Source organism: Symphalangus syndactylus, chromosome 12, assembly GCF_028878055.3.
Source record: "Symphalangus syndactylus isolate Jambi chromosome 12, NHGRI_mSymSyn1-v2.1_pri, whole genome shotgun sequence".
Lineage (NCBI taxonomy): Eukaryota > Metazoa > Chordata > Mammalia > Primates > Hylobatidae > Symphalangus > Symphalangus syndactylus.
In genome coordinates, this window is record NC_072441.2 from 85,463,796 (window position 1) to 85,485,746 (window position 21,951).

General features: G+C 45.4%; 1 protein-coding gene across 13 annotated transcripts in view; it reads right to left on the reverse strand.

The window, feature by feature from the left end:
* Positions 1-20,743, reverse strand: part of ARHGEF11 (Rho guanine nucleotide exchange factor 11) — a 111,970-nt gene extending 91,227 nt beyond the window's left edge. For 4 of the 13 annotated variants that reach the window (XM_063626931.1, XM_063626935.1, XM_063626928.1 and 1 more), the window contains exon 1: positions 19,179-20,739. In XM_063626931.1, coding sequence (XP_063483001.1) covers positions 19,179-19,210 — 32 coding nt within the window. In that variant the 5' untranslated portion in view covers positions 19,211-20,739. Of the gene's footprint in view, positions 1-19,178 lie in introns of all 13 variants that reach the window. The other 9 variants (XR_010117601.1, XR_010117602.1, XM_063626926.1 and 6 more) reach the window with 4 other exon arrangements.
* Between the last annotated feature and the right edge of the window lie 1,208 nt (positions 20,744-21,951).

Sequence of the window (21,951 nt, forward strand, 5' to 3'; positions counted from 1 at the left end):
AGTATATTCTTATAAATTAAATCCCCACAACCTCTGTCTAGCACAGTGCAGGCACATCAACTTAGGATCAATGAACATCTCTTGCTGAAGTCAATTAATTGCCAAATAAGACTTGCAAGTAAAATCAGAAAGAAGGGGAGATTTGTTATCTCTACCAAACTGATGGTACAGACAGTAAGCACTCCTGCTGTGGGCTGTGGTGCCTTTACTCTGCCTTTCAAGTGACGCACTCTGCTGCTTCCAGGTTCTTAGGTCTTTTGCAGGTGCCTTTCCAACAAGCCTGAGGTTCCCTAAAGGCAAGTACCACTCGTCTCCATTATCTTCCCCGATGCATGTTGAAGATAAATAAGCACACAATACAAACTAGGTGTAGATGCTGACTGAGACAATGGTAGCTGAAATGAGACAGGGCATAAATCTGGTAGAGAGGGAAAAAGGACCTTGGATTCCAGGAGGATCTGTGCTGCCAGCTAGTTATCTCATTCTTCCCTCCTCAGCACCCTTCCCCCACATCTTCCTGAACATGCAGGTTCCTAGCCTGAGTTGGTAATCTTTCTGCCCTAGCCAATTTATTTTCTAATCTTGTAGCTTTCATATAAAGGGCTCTCCGTGAGATTGATGATGACAGTCTGGGCAGCCACACAGATGAGCGGGCTCCCCTGTTAATTACTACCAGGGAGGGAAGGCACTCTATTCATGGGAGGATAGCTCAAGGAGCGAAGTTATATCAGAAGGGGGCAATTTCAAAACCTGGAAAGAGCTGTCGAAAAAGTGTGTCCTAGGGGAACCCAGGCAGAAGGAAGGAGAGGAGAAAAGGGAAACTAAGTCACTTGGAGGGAGATGGCTCCTTCTTCATGCCCAGGCTCTTCCTTACAAGTCTGTGATGAGGGTAGGTATAACAATAGATAGAAAGTGCTTTGAAGAATAAAAACGCTGTATAATGCTTGGTACTGCAAGGATTATTATATTAAGTGGATTCTTATCCTTTGCCTGGTTTATATCCTGGTTCTTGCAACAGCACCCTAACTATATTCACCAAATATTTGATCATCAAGACAGGAAATAAAATGAAGCCAATTCTCAGTGAAGAGTCCCTGATGACATAAGTATCATTCTGCCGTCAGGGGCAGATACCAGCAGAGTCAGAGGCAGAGACAGCATCAGTTTTGCATCTGCCTGTTCTCTCCTCAACAGAAGAAAAGAGAACTTCAAAGTTACCACTTTGGGAGATTCTTTTCTCTACCTTCTCTAGCTACCTTCCTGTCCTTTTGCCCATTCTGTGCTTCCTATTTTATTAAGCACTACGTCTCAGACCATCCTCCTAGAACACACTCACACACACGCACGCGCGCACACACACACAATTTCCCCTAATGGGAGTGCATTTTTTCAAAGTAACCAACCTCATAGGGCGCCCAAGCAACACAATCTCCAGGGTAAATAATCAAAGCAGCAGAGGCAAGACCATGTGAGGAAAACAAAGCTCTGAGTCCCAGATCACCCAGATGATTATAATAGAGAAGGTAGGGCTAGAACTGTAGAAGAGATTTCATCAAAGTTCAGTACCCTCAGCAAAGACTAGAAGGTAGAAGGCAATTTCCGAGATCCAGTGGGGCCAAGCCAGAGGCCTTCTTCAAGCAAGGAGAGGAAGTCCAGGATTTAGGGTCAGAGCATAGGTTCAATGCTATGTGATTTCACGTACCAACTCCCCTGAGCCTCAGCTTTCTCACTATTAAGGAGAATAATAACTGTAACAGCTATGTTTCAGAATGCCTGTTGTTAAAGCACTTTCCAAAATCAGTAAAGTGCTGAGCAAATGCTAATTGTTATTACGGATCTCTCCTGACCCACTGTCTATCAGTGTCTATCAGTCTTTATGCCTAGATGTGATAACATGTGAGAAAACAAAGGGATGGAGAACTTGGGCTTCCCTAAAGTGCAGGATGGACCAGGGTTGGGGTTCAGTCTGAAAAAGTGTGAGAATTTTTAACGCCGAGAGAACCAGTCAACATTTGATCACTAGCTGATTAAAGTTATTGGAAAAACCCTAACTGGAGATTTTTAGTAAACTCTTTCAGGTAGCTGGTCAACATTACTTAAAGAGTACTGTCTAGGCTGGGTGCAGTGGCTCACACCTGTAATCCCAGCACTTTCAGAGGCCGAGGCAGGAGGATCGCTTGAGCCTAGGATCACTTGAGACCAGCCTGAGCAACCTGGCAAAACCCTGTCTCTACGAAAAATACAAAAATTAGCCCAGTGTGGTGGCACGTGCCTGTAGTCCCAGCTACTTGGGATGTGGGAGGACAACTTGAGCCCAGGAAATCGAGGCTGCAGTGAGCCAAGATCAAGATCACGCCACTGCACTCCAGTCTGGGTGACAGAGTGAGACCCTGTCTCACAAAAAAAAGAAAAAAAAAGAGTGCGGTCTGGTTGTGGGTACTGTGGGAGTATTTATAGATACAGAGGCACAAGAAAAGATAATTGGATGTCATATAAAAATCAAAAGGGACCTACATGGTGAGAGCTATAGGAGAAAGAAGAAACCCACAATAAGGAGAGTTAATAAGGTAAGACCTCACTAGTAAGTTAGTTTTGAACTGGTATTTGAAGGAGAGGAGGGACAAAAATTAACAATAAAGGAGTTAAATAAGTGTGGCAAATGAATTTTCCAAAAGTAACTGCAACAGTAGTTCCCATCCCTGATGCTCTTCCATAGCCTTGCCACTGCCCATCAGGAGGTAGAGTCTATGTCTTCTCCCCTGATCCTGGGTTGGCCTTTGTGACTGCCTCAACTAACAGACTCCCAAGGCTAGCTCATCAAGACATCACCTCTGCAAATGTCTTGCGATGCTTGCTCTGAGAGCCTTCATCTTCTTTTTAGGAAGTCAGCTACTCTGAAGTCACCATGTAGAAAGATAATCTAGAGATTCCAGAGAAAGGGTGGTGGGAAAGAGAAAGAGAGATCCCTGAAGAGCTCTAGCTGTTTCAAGCTCCAGCTGTTTGAGCCCTTCCAACAAAGGTGCCAGAGTGAAGAAGTCTTTGGAAGCCCAGCCCCGTCCCTATATGACTACAGCTGCATGAGAGGCCTCACGTGAAAACAACTGCTTGGCTCAACCCAACCAACCGCCAGAATTCTGAGCAAAACAAATGGTTAGAATTATGTTAAGCCCCTGTTTGAGAGCAACGGATAAACTAAACAATACTGATCTGTGCAAAGGCTCCAAGATCAGGACAAGCAAGTCACATCCAAGCAAGATGGGGAGCTGGCTTGTTAATTGGAGACTATAAGACATGAAGTAATGATATAATAATAATAGCTGACATTTATTGAATTCTTAACTACATCAGGTATTTTGCTAAGCACTTCACATGCATTATTTTTATTTAATCTTCAGAGGAACCTCATGAAAGAAATACTTTTTTTCTCATGTTCCAAAGGGAAAAACAGGCTTAGAAAGGTTAAGTAACAGGAAACCTAGGCTGATTCAACATAAAAGTCATACCCCTAATAACCAGACTGGACTGCAACATGGTGGCAAGTAGAACCCTAAAAGAGTGACCAAATTACCAAAGATTAAATAATATTATATTTGAATGGATCTCAGAGATCAAATCCAACTTTCCCACTTTACAATTGATAAAACTGAGGCCAAGAGAGGTTAAATGACTTAGCTTAAAACTCTATTCATTCCTCAACAATAAAAGCACAAATAACCCAAATTTTTAAATGGGCAAAGGATTTGAGTAAACATTTGTCCAAAGAAAATATGCAAATAATCAACATAAAAAGATGCTTGGCATCTTTAAGCATTAAGGAAATGCAAATCAAACCACCGTGAGATACCACTTCACGCCCACAATCCTAGCTATAATCAAAAAGAAAGTGTTGGTAAAGATATGGAGAAACTGGCTGGGTGCGGTGGCTCATGCCTGTAATCCCAGCACTTTGGCAGGCTGCGGTGGGTGGAGCGCTTGAGTCCAGGAGTTCAAGACCAGCTGGGTAACATGGTGAAACCCCATCTCTACTAAAAATACAAAAAACTAGCCAGGCGTGGTGGCATGCACTTGTAGTCCCGGCTACTCAGGAGGCTAAGGTGGGATGGTCACCTGAGCCGGGGAGGTCAAGGCTGCAGTAAGCCAAGATTGTGCCATTGCACTCCAGCCTGGGAAACTGAAGTGAGACCCTGTCTCAAAAAAAAAAAAAAGAAAGATATGAAAAAACTGGGCCCTCACAGATTGCTGGTGGGAATGTAAAATGGTGCAACCACTTTGGTGGTTTTTGTTGTTGTTGTTGTTGTTTTTGAGACAGAGTCTTGCTCTGTTGCCCAGGCTAGAGTGCAATGGCGCAATCTCAGCTCACTACAACCTCCAGCTCCCGAGTTCAAGCAATTCTCCTGCCTCTCAGCCTCCTGAGTAGCTGGGACTACAGGCACCTGCCACCATGCCCAGCTAATTTTTGTATTTTTAGTAGAGATGGAATTTCACCATGTTGGTCAGGCTGGTCTTGAACTCCCGACCTCAGGTGATTCACCTGCCTCGGCCTCCCAAAGCACTGGGATTACAGGTGTGAGCCACCGCGCCCGGCTGTACAACCACTTTGGAAGGCAGTTTGGCAGTTCCCCAGAGTTCCCATATGATCAGCAATTCCCCTCCTAGGTATACACCCAAGAGAAATGAACATGTACATCCACACAAAAACCTGCACACAAATGTTCGTAGCAGTATTATCCACAATAGCCAAAAAGTGGAAACAACCCAAATGTCCATGAACTGATAAATGGATAAACAAAAAGTAGTCTATCCATACAGTGGAATATTATTCAACCATAAAAAGAATAAGTACTTATACACACTAAAACATGGTTAAATCTTTAAAATATCATGCTAAGTGAAGGAAGCCAGACACAACAAACCACATATTGTATTATCACATCTACATGAAATGTCCAGAATAGGCAAAACCATAGAGAAAAAAGTAGATTAGTGGTTTTCAGGGGTTAGGGGAAGGGGGCAATGGGGAGTGACTGCTAATGGGCCAAGGTTTCTTTGGGGGTGATTAAAATGTCCTAAAATTAGGCAGTGATGATGTTGCACAACTCTGCGAATATACTAAAAATCACTGAACTGTACACTCTAAAGCAGTAGATTTTATGGTATGGTATATCTCAATAAAGCTGTTAACTAAAAAAATTGTATCTATTTTTCAATAAAACTTTACCGAGCATCCATTCACTACACAGTCCCAGGCACCATACTGTACACAAAGATAGGGCCCCTGAGTAGCTTAAAAGATGCTGCACTGCCAAGTGGCAGAGTGCTGAGCCACTTTTGAGGAGATTGCATCTTTCCCAGCCTCACTGAAACATTACCAGCCCCAGTGTGCCACTCTCCCCACCATTAACCAATGAGGAGGCAAAGAAGAGGGACTTATCCTCTTCTTAGACAGTGAATGCAAACCTCAGGTCCTAAAGGGGCCATGGACAAGGAAATTATATTGGGAAGAGACAGAAAAACTTGGGGGACTTGACTCCTGATTTACCTATCGCTTTCCTAGTCAGGCAAATTTCACTGTCTTTCACTACTGTCAGGCAAATCTGATGTCTGGCTCCCTTAAGAATTACACATTTTTACCACCAAGCCTTGACAGGGGTACAGGAAAAGAGGAACAGCAATAGGTTAGGGCTCAGTAGGCACAGAATTTTTTTTAAAAAATCCCAACTCCATTACTTCTTACTTTCTGGACCTTAAGCAAGTTACTAAAGCCTCCCTGAGCGAGCTTCCCTATCTATAAAATGGGAATGAAAATCCTTGCCCTGGACCACCTCAATGAGATAATGGACAAGACACTTTGCCAAGTACATCTTGTAGTGCAGAAATACAAAGAAGCCTCATCATCACTGCACTCTTATCTTGGTCCTCAAGCTTCCCTCCTCTTCCCATGAATTATGCCCCCCGCCCCCGCCCTGGCCCACTTTAAGAACTGACTTCTCTTCTTGACTCTAATCCCTCCTTTAATCCTGTCACATCTTTCCTCCTGCCTCTCCCACAGCAGTTATGAACCCAGGTCTTATAAAATTCATTTATACGATGGATTACAATAATAATAATTTTAAACACTTGCTTGTTGTCTGTCTTGTTCCAACAGAGTGAAAGTTCCAGTGTATCCCCAGTGCCTGGAATGCTGCCTCACATTTAATATGTATTCAGTAAATGTGCTGAATGAATTTTAAAATTCCCATAGGCCAGACCAACAAATGGGAAGGAGGATCTTAACAAGGGAGTGGTCTCTCCCCCCATATCTTGCCCAGTTCTTTCTCAACCTGCCAGGCCTCAAGCTCAGGATTAGTAAAAGGATGTGTCTCCAGGCATGAGTTCCAGAGGTGTAGCTATTAGCCCTGAACTAGGCTGAGCTAAGAGAACTAAGATTTCTTCTGGGTTTCCCATCGCTTAATTAAATGATCCTAAGACCTGAAGTGTTATTTAGGAAACCCTTTGGCACAAGAATTGCCAGGCCATGTCATATACCTACCACTATCCTCTGACCCACACCTGCATCTCAGACTCAGAGCCATTGGTCTGGAGAACCTGGAGATGATGAGAAACGGCCCACTAATGCACAGGGCAAAAAGAAAAGCAGGAGAGGAGGAAGAGGCTTAAAGGTCAGGGGGCTCTCAGAAACCACAGTAGTGTGGTCCCTGAACCCAATTTCAAGGGGAGTGGCAAAGGCCCTAGAACAGAACCCCAGAACTGCATGGGATCCCTACTCCCACCCCTTGAGCATAGAAGCCATAGTGGTGGTGTGGACTCCTGCGAGGGTAGAACAACCAATCACTCTGTGGAAGCATGTTCTGGAGCCCTAAGCACTTTGAATGCAGCAACCACGTGTTAAGAGCTCTAACAACATTTTAAGAGGCAACAATGACATTCCAAGGATCCTTACCACTGGAAAATTCAGAACCTGGGATCAGTTTGAGAAACCATTTTAGGAAATTTATTCTCTCAATCCAAAACTGAATTATTGAAATTATATATATTTGATTTTGACATTTACTATAAGCTTTGATGTTTCTCTTATGTATGACTCTTCTGGGCTTTAATTTTGAAATTACAAAAAATCCTGTAAGCCCACCATCCTTAAAGATCTCCAGTAGATAGGATTTATTTGCATCTATGTCAAAGGTAGACAGAAAAGGACTAAGCAAGGTTTCCCAGATGGGGAGCTTACGTTAAGCTTACAAAGTGACCAGTCTGCTCCAAGGTATTCACCAGCCACTGAAGCAATTCCCAGCAGAGTAGAGCCACTGACAAGTTTTGAAATAGACAGTGAACAAAAGTTCTCTTTTGAGAACATAAAAAGAGTTCATTAAGAGCACAGATGTCGCCGGGCGCGGTGGCTCACGCCTGTAATCCCAGCACTTTGGGAGGCTGAGGCGGGCGAATCACGAGGTCAGGAGATAGAGACCATCCTGGCTAACACGGTGAAACCCTGTCTCTACTAAAAAAATACAAAAAATTAGCCGGGCGTAGTGGCAGCTGCCTGTAGTCCCAGCTACTTGGGAGGCTGAGGCAGGAGAATGGCATGAACCCGGGAGGCGGAGCTTGCAGTGAGCCAAGATCGCGCCACTGCACTCCAGCCTGGGCGACAGAGCGAGACTCCCGTCTCAAAAAAAAAAAGAGCAGAGATGTCATAAGGCGGTGGCTCTGGAAGCACAGAATGCCAGCATTAGCATCATCTGGGAAGTTGTAACAATGCAGATCCTCAGGCCCCAAACTCAGCTCAAACACACTGAGTCAGAACGTTTGCGGTGGGGCCCACAGACCTGTATTTTAACACGATCTCCAGCTGATTCTAAAGGATTCTAAAGATTGAGAACCCTTGACCTAGGGCAATACATCCCTACCTTAAAAAAATTAAAGTCCTACCTAACAGGACCAGGAGCGACTTTTTTTTTCCTTTCTGATGAAACTTCATGAAAGAATTGACTAGACTATGTCCATCACCATTTCCTCACCTCCTATTCTCACTTGGACCCGCTAGAAACTGGCTCCTTCCCTTGCTACTGCCCAGAAACCACGCACGGAGGCCATGAACATCCTCCTAGTTACTAAGTCTAGGCATTTCTCTGTCCTTTTCGTCCATGACCTCTTAGGAGAACTTGACATTGTTAATCACTCCCTCCCTTCACTTCGGAGGTTCCTCACTGCTCTGGTTCCTTCTGTTGCTCCCTGCCAGTCTCTTCTGCACCTCCCTTTTAAATGTATGCCTCTCATCTTCCTTCACCTCCCTTTTAAATGTATGCCTCTCAGGGTTCTGTGCACAGCCCTTTGCCCTCTCTACACCCTGCCCCTGGACAGTGTTATGCTTCTGCTGCTCCATCTAGGTGCTGATGACCTGCTAATGTGATTCTCTATCCCCTCCTGACCTCCAGCCCGAGCTCCAGTTGTCTGCTGAACATCTTTCCTTGGATCTCCCACAGGCACTTCAAACACAACATGTCCAAAGGGATGCTGACCCCTCTCCTCTCTCCCTCAACCATCTTATGTTCTTCCTCTAGAGTTCCTTTTTTTTTATTGAATAGTACTATGCAGTAGCCCAAGACAAGGGTAAGGGTATCATCCTTGCCCCACACTCTTCTTCATGCCTCCGCCTACCCCCATATAATCAACTTTGTAACCTCTGATCTCTCATTTTTCTCCCTCTCTGAAGTCACTTCCGTAGCAGAGACCACATTCATCTCTTGTCCAGGTTACTATAAAGGTCTCCTAACCCGTCTTCCCTCTCTCCACTCTTTCACTTGTTTAATCCCATGTCTGCACTGTAGCCATGGTGATCTTGCTTTTGTAAAAGCATATCTGATCATGTCACCCTCTATTTAAAATCTCACAATGGTCTTCCACTGCCCTCAGGATCAAGTCCAAAACCTCTAAGAGCATTACATGGTCCTCAGGCCTTGGCTCCTACTCATTTTCCTTTTCTCCAGTTTCATTTAATTAATGGTTCTATGGTCTCACTACAAATCACAGCCACTTGCAATTCTCACAACACCATGCTCTTTCTTGCTTGAGGCTTCTGTACCTGCTGTTCCCTCTGCCTAGACTTTCCCTTTCTCCAGCCTGGCTTTTATTTTTTGGCCTCAATGTAAAGGTCCTTTCCTCAGGAAACCTTCTTTAGGTGTCTCTCCCAGTGCTTCAACTGTTATCACAGGAGTAAGTTTGGGTGCTATCATACTTACTTCTGTCTCCCTCCACAAAACCATTAGCTCCTTAAGGGCAAGGTATGAAGCGTATTCTGGTTGAATCCTTGATGCCTAGCACTATGATTAGTGAAGATTTGTTAAACAGACCAAGCTTCTTATTTGAGGGATGGCATGAATGTTTCCAAACCTGAAACCCTGTTCCTGTGAAGACACTGAAATCCTAGTGGTATTTTTCCCCTCTCCCTGGGGCTCTGAAGGGAAGAGGGTCTGTGGTTCTAGCTGCACACAAGGTCCCATTCACATAGCTATTTACTACACTCTCTCCAGCCACCTCCCCCCAGAACAACAGTGGCCTTTCTCTGCAGCAGCAGTCTCTTGGGGGGAAGCTTCTGAAGGCCCTGCTCTGGGAAATGAATGGGGCCAGCCTGGGGCAGGCGGGACAATGGCAGGGTAGGCCTTGTGCCCATCAGACCCCTGCAGGGAAAGGCAGCCCGGAAATCAAGCCGCCAATGGGGAAATCCCCAGAACTCTGAGAGGCTGAAGGCAGGCAACCCCAACAAGGCTGCTCTGTCCCTGTAAGAAATACCAAGTACCAAAGACCTAGCACCCAATGAGAACGAGAGGAATTTTGGTCTTAGTTCCTGGCAGGAGTGTTTAGAGCTTGCTTTCTTAAAATCCCTTGGCTAGGCATGGAAGGAATCAGCAATGTCAAGAATGAGCTATGTTCGAGTCAGGCAACAGCACATATGGAGTATACCTTGTCTAAAGAGAACTAAGCTGGGCCGAAGAAGACAACCCAGAACAATGAGGAGACACTGCTTTTGAACCCTTAGGAACAGGATAAAACACAAGAACCATATAAAGGAACCAACATAACAGTCTACCACATGCTAGATATTTTGCCAGAACTTTTACACAAATTATTTTATACAAGCAAATAAGATAGAGTTGAATTGCTGTATGCATGTGCAAAAGGAATGCTGAATAATATAAAGGTGTAGGGTTTGGTGATATTAACCAGCAAAGGCTTCCTTGAAGGAAATAAGAGTAATGGAGTTGGGAGAAGACAGAGAACACTGATATAAAGGTGTGCAAAGAGGGATGTGGGCCCACGAATGAGGCTGGTCTACCCGAAGCAGGGTGACAGGGTACAGTAATGAGACCTACGATTATTGAGATGTGGGCTAAACTGAAGAAAGAAGTCATGAATCCCAAGCTGGGGAGCTTGGGCTAGAAAGGAAAGATATTGTGGGTTTCTAGCAAATGATCTGCTTCGGGATGAGCGCTTTGGCCCCTGATTTTTAACTACTGTCCTGTGTTTGTTCACTATGGTCCCATAGCCATGCCTGTCCGTCCTTAGTTGAGAATCAGCACAGGACTGAGGGTAATTTAAGCATGGGTATTCTAGTGGCAGCTGAGGCGAGTTTAGGACAATCTGGGGTCCCTGCCAAACCAAATGCCCTAACAACACTCACCATATGTTTGGCACCATGGAATTCACAAAATGCTTTTTTCTTTTTTGAGATGGAGTTTCGCTCTTGTTGCCCAGGCTGGAGAGCAATGGCGCAATCTCGGCTCACCGCAACCTCTGCCTCCCAGGTTCAAGCGATTCTCCTGCCTCAGCCTCCTGAGTAGCTGGGATTACATGCATGCACCACCACGCCCAGCTAATTTTGTATTTTTAGTAGAGACGGGGTTTCTCCATGTTGGTCAGGCTGGTACAAATTATCCTGATCACATAGCTAGTCAGTCACTCAGCTGGGGCTCACTTAAAGTCCTATATTCTCTACATTAGTCAACTAGAATGGTTTCCACATAGATGGCCCTCCGGCCCCAGAGTTTGGGTGGCTATGTGGGAATATATATATATGGTTGATTAATCAGGATCCATCGAATATATGCTAATCTCCTCAAACCATGACCCAACTTCCTAAGGGATCTCCCAGAACTCACTACTCACTTTTTTTTGTTGTTTTTTGTTTGTTTTTTTGAGGTGGAGTCTTGCTCTGTCGCCCAGGTTGGAGTGCAGCAGTGCGATCTTAGCTCCCTGCAACCTCTGTCTCCCGAGTTTAAGTGATTCTCCTGCTTCAGCCTCCTAAGTAGCTGGGACTACAGGCATGCACCAACACATCAGGCTAATTTTTGTATCTTTAGTAGAGACAGGGTTTCACCATGTTGGCCAGGCTGGTCTCAAATGCCTCACCTCAGGTAATCCACCCACCTCGGCCTCCCAAAGTGCTGGGATTACAGGTGTGAGCCACCACACCCAGCCTCCTGCTTCTCTTAAAAAGCTGTATTGAAGAACTCTAAAACTATTTGGTAGAAATGGCCTAACCTAAGGGTCTAAGGAAGGTTAAGTATCCACTGTGTTCAGTAAATTGTTAGGTATCAATGGCAGACAAAATGACTTCTACTGAAGATCCTAGTCTATCAATAGCACTACCCTTCTCCTAGTCCACCAGTCTCATAAATTTGGGAATAAAATTTGATTCGGGGCAGGGCACGGTGGCTCACACGTGTAATCCCAGCACTGTGGGAGGTGGAGGCAGGCAGATCACCTGAGATCAGGAGTTTGAGACTAGCCAGGCCAACATGGCGAAACCCCGTCTCTACTAAAAAATACAAAAAATTAGCCAGGCATGAGGTTGGGCACCTGTAATCCCAGCTACTCAGGAGGCTGAGGCATGAGAATTGCTTGAACCTGGGAGGCAGGGATTGCAGTGAGCCAAGATCGTGCCATTGCACTCTAGCCTGGGCAACGAGAGCAAAACTCTGTCTCAAAATAAATGAATAAATAAATAAATAAATTTGATTCAGTCTTAAAATACTGGTTAATTCTGCTACCAAAACGTCTTGGGAATCCTGCCACTCCTCTTTGTCCCCACCATAACCTTTCTGATTCAGAAGCCCATTATCTTTTCCTAAGATTGCTACAAAAACTCCTAGGCTTCCTAACCCCGAGGTCTCTTCTGCTCTGTATATTAATATCAGAATTCTCTCTTTAAACACTATTTTTATCACCATATAATACATAAACCTTGCCCGGCTCCCTTTCTACTACCACATAAAGTCTGAATCCCTTCATTCTCCCTACTCTACCCACCTTATCAATCTAATTTCTCTCTGCTCTACAATAATCTTAACACTTGGAGACCACACCCTGTTGGTGCCACCCCAGACAGAACCTTGCTCATGTTGCTCCTCTAGTCTGAAATGCTCCTCTTCTCTTTCTTCGACCTGAATAATTCCTAACTACTCTGCCTTTGACTATTCTTATTAGCACCAACCTTCCGCTCTTATTAGCACCAACCTTCCGCTCTTCTCTAAATGTACCTTTTGGTGTACATAACGATTCAGCAATTATGTACCATCTTTTTATTTTGTGTTGTTTTGTTAATAACATTTCCCAACAAGAATTCAGGCTTGAGGCCAGGCACGATGGCTCATGCCTATAATCCCAGCACTTTGGGAGGCTGAAGTGGGTGGTTTACTTCAGGTCAGGAGTTCGAGACCAGCCTGGCCAACATGGTGAAACTCCGTCTCTACTAAAAATACAAAAAGTAGCCGGGTGTGGTGGCAGGTGTCTGTAATCCCAATTACTTGGGAGGCTGAGGCAGAGAATCGCTTGAACCCAGGAGGCGGAGGTTGCAGTGAGCCAAGATCACACCACTGCACTCCAGCCTGGGTGACAGAGTGAGACTCTGTCTCAAAAAAAAAAGAATGTAAGCTCTATGTTCTCCTGTACTAGCTCTCAGAACACTAAGAACTGCACTGAGCCATCTGATAAATATTTCAAGTCCAACCAAGCAACTATCAAGCGCCACAGATCACAGGTAATCACCAGGAGGGCTGCTAGATTGGTTCCCTACTTGATTTGGGGCCAGGCTGTGACTGATGACTACAGATCCCATCATGCCATTTTGTAGTGGCTGCTCCAAAATACAGGAGAGAAAGGAGCAAGGGCTGGAAAGCAAGACTCTGAAATTACTTCACTCTAACTTTTCAAAGCCCCTTTCTCACACATTCACGTCTTAGTTTGCTATTCTTTAAAATGAGGAGGAAAATCTTAAGGAAGTCAACAAAGGTAATAGAGGGATACTAGTGACTTTAAGGCCTATGCTGATCACAATAGAAAGACAATAAAATGGTTTTAAATTGTGGCAGAGGAAGTTTCATACCCAAAGGGATTTCTAATTGTTGAACTCATGGAACCATCCTCCAGAGATCACTGAAAATGGGAGAGCCCTCAACCTGTCTTTACTAGCTTAAGAGACACCCTATTTGAAGTCAAGAGGAAAGGGCAAGAGGATCCCTTGAAGTCCTGCCAGATTTTTGTGATTTTTCCCTGAAATCTGTCCAACTGTTTTAGTACAATAAATTGGGGTATTCTTCCAGACCTTAAGAACACCTTCCAGGCCTGGCATGGTGGCTCGCATCCATAATCCTAGGACTTTGGGAGGCCGAGGTAGGCAGATCACTTGAGTTTAGGAGTTTGAGACCAGTCTGGGCTACATGTGAACCTCATATCTACAAAAATTAGCCAGGTGTGGTGGCACAGGCCCGTAATGCCAGCTACTCAGGAGGCTGAAGTGGGAGGATCACCTGAGCCTGGGGAGGTCAAGGCTGCAGTGATCCGTGATCACGCCACTGCACTCCAGCCTGGGCAATACAGTGAGACCCTGTCTCAAAAAACAAAAAACAAAACCACCTTCCAAATTCTATTCCAATTCTATTAGGGGCCATGGATTTCTCAGTTCCTCCCCATGTTTCCATGTCCTTGTACTTCCATCTTCTCTCCCATTTGATCAGGCAGCGTTGTTCTCTGTTCTTTTCAAACTTTCATTTTCACTGATTTTCAGGAAAGCCAGATAATGATTTCTGAAAAACCATTTGGCCCACTGAAAGGACACAAAGCATTCTGGTTTCAGAGGCTCAAAGAACGTAATAGCTAAAAGCAATCAAATCTTAGAGCCTGGCTAGCCTAATTCCCTCATTTTTCCAGATAAGAAAACTGAGGTCAAGGGCAGGTAAGCACCTTTGCAAGGTCATTCACCCAGCTGCTAACAAAGCTGGCTCCAACATCCACATCTACTAACTCAGATGCTGTGTCCTTTCCTCAGAACTCCAAACCTCCTTCCACAAAAGATCTAACATGACTTTTTATGAAGTTATACTTTTTTCTTTTTGAGACCAGGATCAGCAACTTCTTCAGTACTGTTTAACCCATGGGGCAACGGAGTGATCTTGCATGCCACTAGCAGGTGTATGCTTGGGTCTTTTATCAATACAGTGATTGACAAAAGAAGGAACATCACAATCCACAGCAAAAAGAGTTTCCAAGCCACGTGATATATCTTTGAGTTAAGCTTAAAAAATAATAAACCAATAAAATGAATTTTTAAAGGCAATGCCACTATGAAGAGGTGAAATAGATTCAGTCAATACAGATTAAAATAACTTCTCTTATGTTTATAGAACTCAACAGTTAACAATGCCTTTTCACAAACATCAGATTATCAGAACTTTAAAGCAGCAAGAAACACTATACAAACTAGTTTCTAAACTCCATTCCACAGAGGCTGTGAGCTTCCAGAACTCCTTTACCTTTATACTAACTAGGGGATTAGCTACGTGCCATTCACAAAATCTTTTTATTTTTGATGAACTCATATTGTCATTTAATTTTTCTTATTTCTTGTCTATTAAAAAAGCTAAACAAATACATTAATAAAAGGGTGCTCTTTCAGAAATGTTTTTGAGTATCTGAAGTTAAGCTTAGTCGGCTCCTTCTCATAATGGTGATTAATCGCCAAATGTTTCAGCTGCAAATCCATTGTGTCTCTCATCTCACACCCCTAGATGGGAACAAGGGTACATTTTGGAAAAGACTCAGCATTTCAGGGACTTACCATGCATAGCTCTGGATCCCTGTCTCCATTCTGGGAGGCCAACCTTCTAATCTAGGTAGAAACTCAGCTAAATGTCTGGGGACTTCTTGGTCCCAGGGGTCAATAAAGACCAGAAGCCAAGGTGCGAAGAGACCCCTGACAGAGAACAGTTGCTGGGTCTGGATTTATTTTGAATTAGGAAAGTCATACGCTTTTAAGACAAGGAATGGCCGGAGATCACAGAACAAATCCTTTCTATCCCCATCACTAACAGACATTTAAGGTGAGCCGAGGTAGATGAAGTCTCTCTCATTCATCAGAGTTCCTGGGAAGGAGATTCAGTAACTCTTCTCTTCTCACATTCTTCTAGTACCCTATCTACTGGAAAAATACTCCTTCCTCCTGACCCCATGCACTTCTACAACAATAAAGCCAGTTCACTCCGCTTAAATTCTTCAAAATGATATAAATATTTCAGTCACCTTATTTTGTTTTGGGCTACTTAGCTCAGAAAGTTGTGCACGAAGCTAAATCAAATCTGTGAATTTACCATCTATAATTTATATAGAGTTTACAGTTTAGAAAACAATTTGAAATACATTATCTCGTTTGATTTGCTCCTTCCAATAGGCCTAAAAGAGAGATGACATAAACATTATAATCCTCAATGACACACCATATAAAAATGTTTGAGAACTGGATTGTACTTTATAGAAATGAACTACTACTGCTTTACATGAGGAAGCCAGAGGAGGCATGTGACTTCCCCAAGGTCACATAGTTAAGGGGAAAGCCAGGACTCAAACCACAAACTCTTGGCTTCAATTACTTTGGTTTGATCCTCACATGAACTAACTTTGGGCAGACGAAAGATGTTTCATGGATGCAAACCCCTAACCCACCTGTCCATCTCAAAAACATTTGCCATGGGGGAACCAGGCTAACGGATGTAGATGGCTTAGCAAAACTCATGACCAATCCTGTAAAAATAATTCAGTATCATTATCTCTGTTTGCAATAGCAAACACATTTTTAGAAACTCTTGAAAGGAATATATATTAATGGGCAGTAAGTTGCTCATGGACAAAAACTGAAAGGGACATGAACAGCTACACTTTAGCCCATCTTTCAGTAATAATTGATTAACACTGAAAGATAAAGAATAGTTGCAAATACTTTATGCTTTCTATGGACCCAGGAGTCACTCTTGAACAGGGTGCTACGGGAGATTAAAGACTGCCGAGAAAATATACCAAAGCTTTCTTACTCTCAGCTACAATCTCTTTCCAAATACACAGTCCTTTATTATGTCATTTATTTTCTAGAAAATACACATTACCTAGGAAACCTTCTCTAATTGACCTCATTTGACTCCATTTGAAATTAACACGTGAATGTTGAAACAACCTGCAATGAAAGAATTTATACTTGCTGATCTGTTCATTCACTCTAACTAACATTCATTTGTCAAACATTTCTTGAGTACTCACCTCATGCAAGACACTAAGCTAGGCACACAGGATATCATACAGGCAAATCAAACTGTCCCTGCTTGTGAGGGGCTTACAGTCTGGTGTTGCTTTATGTGGTCTTCAGGAGTCTCACATGTTTCCCAGTCCCCCAGTTACATGCTCTCTCTGTGAGCAAGAACTGTACACCTTAATTTTCTAAAACTCTCTTATAGCACCTTACACTAGGCTCTCAACACGGCAAACTGATAAACTGAAAGAATATTAGACTCCATAATCTGCAGTATTTTATTCCTTTCAGTGTGATTTAAGACTGTAAATTATTTAAAATCATAGAGTCTTGAGGCTGATGTTGCCCAAAGTTCCAACTGAGTAAGCCTACAGTTAAGGGAGTAAGATTCAATGCAGCCAGCTGGGGATGTCTGAAGGGGATCTGAGTCCTACCACTCTTAATGGGGAGGAGAATCAGGCAGGGTGGAGGTGAGGAATACCCTTACCCTGCAAAGCTGCACTATCTGATAGGAGAAAATAGTGCTTTAACTATAGGACTTACAGGTATAAGCCCCAAGACTGAACCCCCAAGGTAGGAGCCCCAAGACAGAAAAGTAGAAGGGAAGACCGTGACTGCTGACGGGCACTTTACCCTACTCTCAAAGAGAAAGAAGAAAACGGTGCCCCACACATTCTACAGGACCAGTATAGAAGCCTAGTTAGACATGATGGGGCAATGAAAGAGCCAGATTCAGACTCAGAAGACTTGTGTTTGAGTCTTTGAGTCCAGATTCTGCCACTAGCCAGGCAAGATAGCACTGGGCAGGCCAGGTAGCAGCCTCTCTGAGCCTCAGTTTCCCCTTCTGTGAAACGTGAATAATAACCTCTGATGCTTTTGTCTACCTCACACAGAACCACTGTGAGATTCAAACGAGATATGTTCTACGAAAGCACTTAGGGAACTGTAATGTGCTGGGCAAATCCTGAGATTTTTTTATCTATGAGGATATCCAAACCCCCGGGAGTGTCTCACACCAATCCAGGAACCCTCACCGCCTCCTCCTTCTTGCACCCCCCCAAAACTTGGGTTCCCATCTTCTCAAATCCCTGCATTTACCAGAAAGAGTTCACCATCCAAATCTTAAAAAGGCAAATGCACTAATTCTCAAACTCCAAGAGGATGAAAAGGGTAGAAGGGAAGCCATGTAAACCATTCCAATTCCTCACCTTGACACAGCTCAGTTCTCCCTTTCCAAGGGTCAAACTGCAGAGAGACCAACAGAAAGGAGGAGGGAGGTCTGAACTGGCCATATATCCTTTGTGGCTGTCTGCCTCCTCTTCTCCACTGCCAAGTCAGTTCCCATCTAGGGACTGCTGAACTAATCTAAATGGGACTCTGAGGCAATACAGAGATTAGTGCTTGGGAGAGAGAGATTATATGCATTTTAGGCCACATTCCACAGCCAAAAGGAAATTATTATTAGCATGGATAACCGAAGGTGGACTGGGCATGGAGGGAGCAATTGCTCCTTTGCAAATATTCTTCTCTATCTCTCCAATAATATTTTTTTCCAGGCCCAGTCCTTTCATTTGCTTGTTCAGTCCTTCAACCACCCATCTATCCCGTTAGGATGTGTGCAGTGCCCACAAAACACGCCCCCCAGCAAGGTTCTCATGGGGAGAAGGCTTGAGGAGGGGTAAGGGAGGGAAGGAAAAGGCAGACACCTTACAAAGTTGTACCAATCATTTAGAGGTAAGAATTGCAACCACACAGTAACAATACCAGTGACAGAGGTGGCTGGGCAGACTCTTGGGGGAAGGGGTGTCATGTGCTCAGACTCTGAGGGCCAGTGCTGCTGCCCAGCAGGCCTACGAGCCCAAAACAATTTCTTCTGGCTCCAGGCAGAGGGAAGGCCCATTTTGCAGAGTCAAGCTTATTAAGAACAGCTTGGAAGATTAAACCTAGAGCATCAGCCGGTTGGCAGGTCTCAATTTAAACTCTAAGCTTGGAGGAGAGGAAATTCTAATGTGATCTATGCATTTTGGGACCATGTCAGCTACTGGTAAAAATCCAGACCTGCATGGGTGCAAAGGATGTTTCTGTCCCATCATTCAGGCCAAGAACATCCTCTTCATTTCTGGAAATGGGATCCACCCCGTCACCAAGCCCCACCATTCCATACCAACCAGCCTGGTGGAGGCCCACGCCCCTGCCAGGGCCCTTCTCCCAGCAGCTCCAACACCTAAAGCCAGTCCCCCTAGTGCACCCCTAGGAGCTCACAAGACTGGCTTACCCCCACCTGAGGCTGGCAAGTTGGGGGGACTCAAATTCAGCCTCTACCCTGGCAACAGTCAAAAGCCACTGGAAACACATCCTCCTCCTTCCCCTCTCCTGGCTTCACTGTTTATTGCTTATATTCAAAAGACGCTGAATCAAGAGCTGTTTTTAACATAGACACACAGAGAGCACATAACCACATAGGCTGACAGTCCCCAGAGACTAATGCTCCTAGCCCATCAATTCCCATAGCCCACCCAGACCCTTATTTTCAATCATTTATTAAAATGCAACACCACTCCTCCCAGTCTTTCCTTTAGTCAATGTTGAAAAATCAAATTATTAGCAAACCTACCTGTCTATACTCTGGGGTAACCTTACACTCATGGTTTCTCGGTGTCTCCACGGTTCCAGAATCCTGTAGCTTTGGTGTCTTGATCAGGATTGAATCGCTTGCAATTTTTGAGCAAGGTGAGAGGAGGGCCTCCCAACTTGAAGATAGACTCCTTTCTCTTCCAGCTTTCAGGACCCTGGTAACTGATGCTCCACTCTACTTCTACCAGTGAACATGATTTCCTTTCTCAGCCCCTCTTCCCCTCCCCCGCTTTAAAAAAAAAAAGAAAAAGAAAAAAAAAAAGGAAAAGAGGAAAAACTACGACCTTCTCAGAAACCAAAAACCCAGCCACGAATCTCTTCAAGGTTAGCACTATGGGCTAAAAAAATGAATCACAGAAAAATGTGCCTTCAAAATATCACTGTTAACTGCAAAGTACAGATAAAACCATCCTTTAAATCCAGTTTTCTCAGCTATCCTTCTGTTGGCAAGAGACCCTCTAACTCAAAGGGGGAAAATAATTTTCTAGTCTCCAATGCTTAATATGACAACAGCAAATATCTTTGAGGAAAGGAAAAAAAAGGATTAATAAATCCGAAATGGCACTCGGAAAAAATCTTCCAGCTGATTTGCACAGTAAAAAAATAAATAAAACCATACAATAGTATGTACACAACAGCACTCCTTCCAAGTCCAGTGCAACCCTGGGAACCAAAATTTATGGACTTCCTTAAAAAAAAAAAAAAAAGCTTTTAAATTAAATGTTTTGAAATTCTTAAATGAGCCAATTGCACCAAAAAAAAAAAAAAAAAAAAATCAAAGAACACCTGAAATGCAATGCTTTTTACCTTTAAGATGGTAGTAATGATAACAAACCAGAGATAATCTCTGAAAATATTCTCTCCTTTTCTTTTTCCTTTAAACTTGCAGGTTCCTCCACCTACCCCAGCCTGATTCTCAGACCCAGCCTACGTTCGGCCTTTTTCTGAAAGACAATTTCCTGAGTTAGTTCTGCTGTTGGGCTCCTCCACATCCAGGCTCCGAAATTTTCTCTTGCCTCAGCCTCCATGAAACGGAGATTTCGCTTCCTCCCGTTCCCCTTTCTCCCTCTCTCTCGCCCGGCCAGAAAGACGGCTCCCTTATTATTCGTTCGGATTATTATTGTGGATTTGAGTTCGAGGTGGGTTTTTCTTCCACACCAGCCTCCTGGAAAATCCGATCGCCTGTCTCCTCTCGGCCTCTCCTTGCCTCCCTTTCGGCCCCTCGCCTAATCTCACAGGCAGAAGCCCGCAGTGCTTCGCGCAGGACGCCCGGCCGGGCCTCCGGCTCCCGGTGCCGTTCGCCCCGCGCCCGACCTCCGTGTTCCGGCCTTCGCGGCCGCTCGGGACGCCAGGCTCGGCGCACAGGGAAGGTGGCGGCGGCTGCGGCAGGCCGGCACGAGCGGGCGTCCGACTGCCGGCGTCGCGGCCGCGCTCGCCTCCTTCCGGGCCCCTTCCCCCTCGGCTCGCCGCTCGCTCGGGCGCAGGCCCGGCCGGCCGCCCCCCTTCCCTCCCTCCTTCTTCCCTGCGAGCCTTTCTCCTTCCCTCGCTCCCGCGGGGCGGGGCCGCAGGCTCCTCCTCCTCGCTGCGCTGCCCGCCGCCCGCCGGTCTTTCCCCTCACGCCGCGGCGGCCGGGGGCGGGGGCGGGAAGCTGACCGCCTTTCCCTGCCTCGGTTCCCGCGGCAGCGACTCCCGCCGACCGGCCCGCCCCTGTCCCGGCCTCTCTGCGCGCCCTGCCCCCCACAACCCTTTGCCGTCGCTCCTCGGCCGGTCCCCTCTGCGGCCCCTCAGTCGCCGGCCCTGCCCCTCGGCGCGGCCTAGCGGGTCCCCGTCTCAGCCGGAACCCCGGCCCGGCCCGCGGGCGACCCCGGCCCTGACCCCGCCAGGCACCGCGCGCCGTCCCGCCGCCGCCACCACCACCCCTGCCGCCTTTTCGCCGCTTTTCCTCGGCTGCTTTTCCCCCTCTTACTGACTTCTGCTCGGGAGCCGACCTTTGTTTCCTACCCCCTGCCCGCCCAGCCACCGTGCCCGCGCCCCGTGCCCCTGCCCACGGGTGCAGGTTTACCTCTTTGAGTCCACCGGCATTACCCCGGCGCCCGCAGCTACGGTTCACCCTCTCTCCACCTCTCTTCTGATCTTATTTTTCAAACATTTGTTGCGGCCTCCTTCGTGGTGTCAGTTCTTTTAACTATTTCCTCCCGTTTTTGTGGTCCTTCCCACTTCTAATACCACCGACTTAGGGGGAAGACCCTTCGCTGTTTCCTCTCGGCTTGGCTTGGGCATCTTAATACCAGGCTGTGTAAAGTGTCTTTGAACTCTATGGAAGAGCCTTTCCAGAGCAATTCTATTTTCATAACCCCCTCTCATAGAATCACAGTTTCTAAATCTTTACAAGTAACATGACATTTGTCAGAAGGTCCCGAGCGTTATGATTAAAAATCATTAAGGCCGAGGCAGGGCCTGAGGTCAGGAGTTCGAGACCATCCTGGGCCAACATGGTGAAACCCCGTCTCGACTAAAAATACAAAACTAGCCGTACGTGGTGGCGCGTGCCTGTAATCCCAGCTATTCGGTAGGCTGGGGCACGAGAATCGCTTGAACCCGGGAGGCGGAGCTTGCAGTGAGCCGAGATTGCGCCACTGCACTCCAGTCTGGGCAACAGAGCGAGACTCCGTCTCAAAAAACTAATAATAATAAAAAAATTTTTTAAAAAATTATTAAAATAAAAAGGAAACTCTCACTAGGATTGGGGAGTG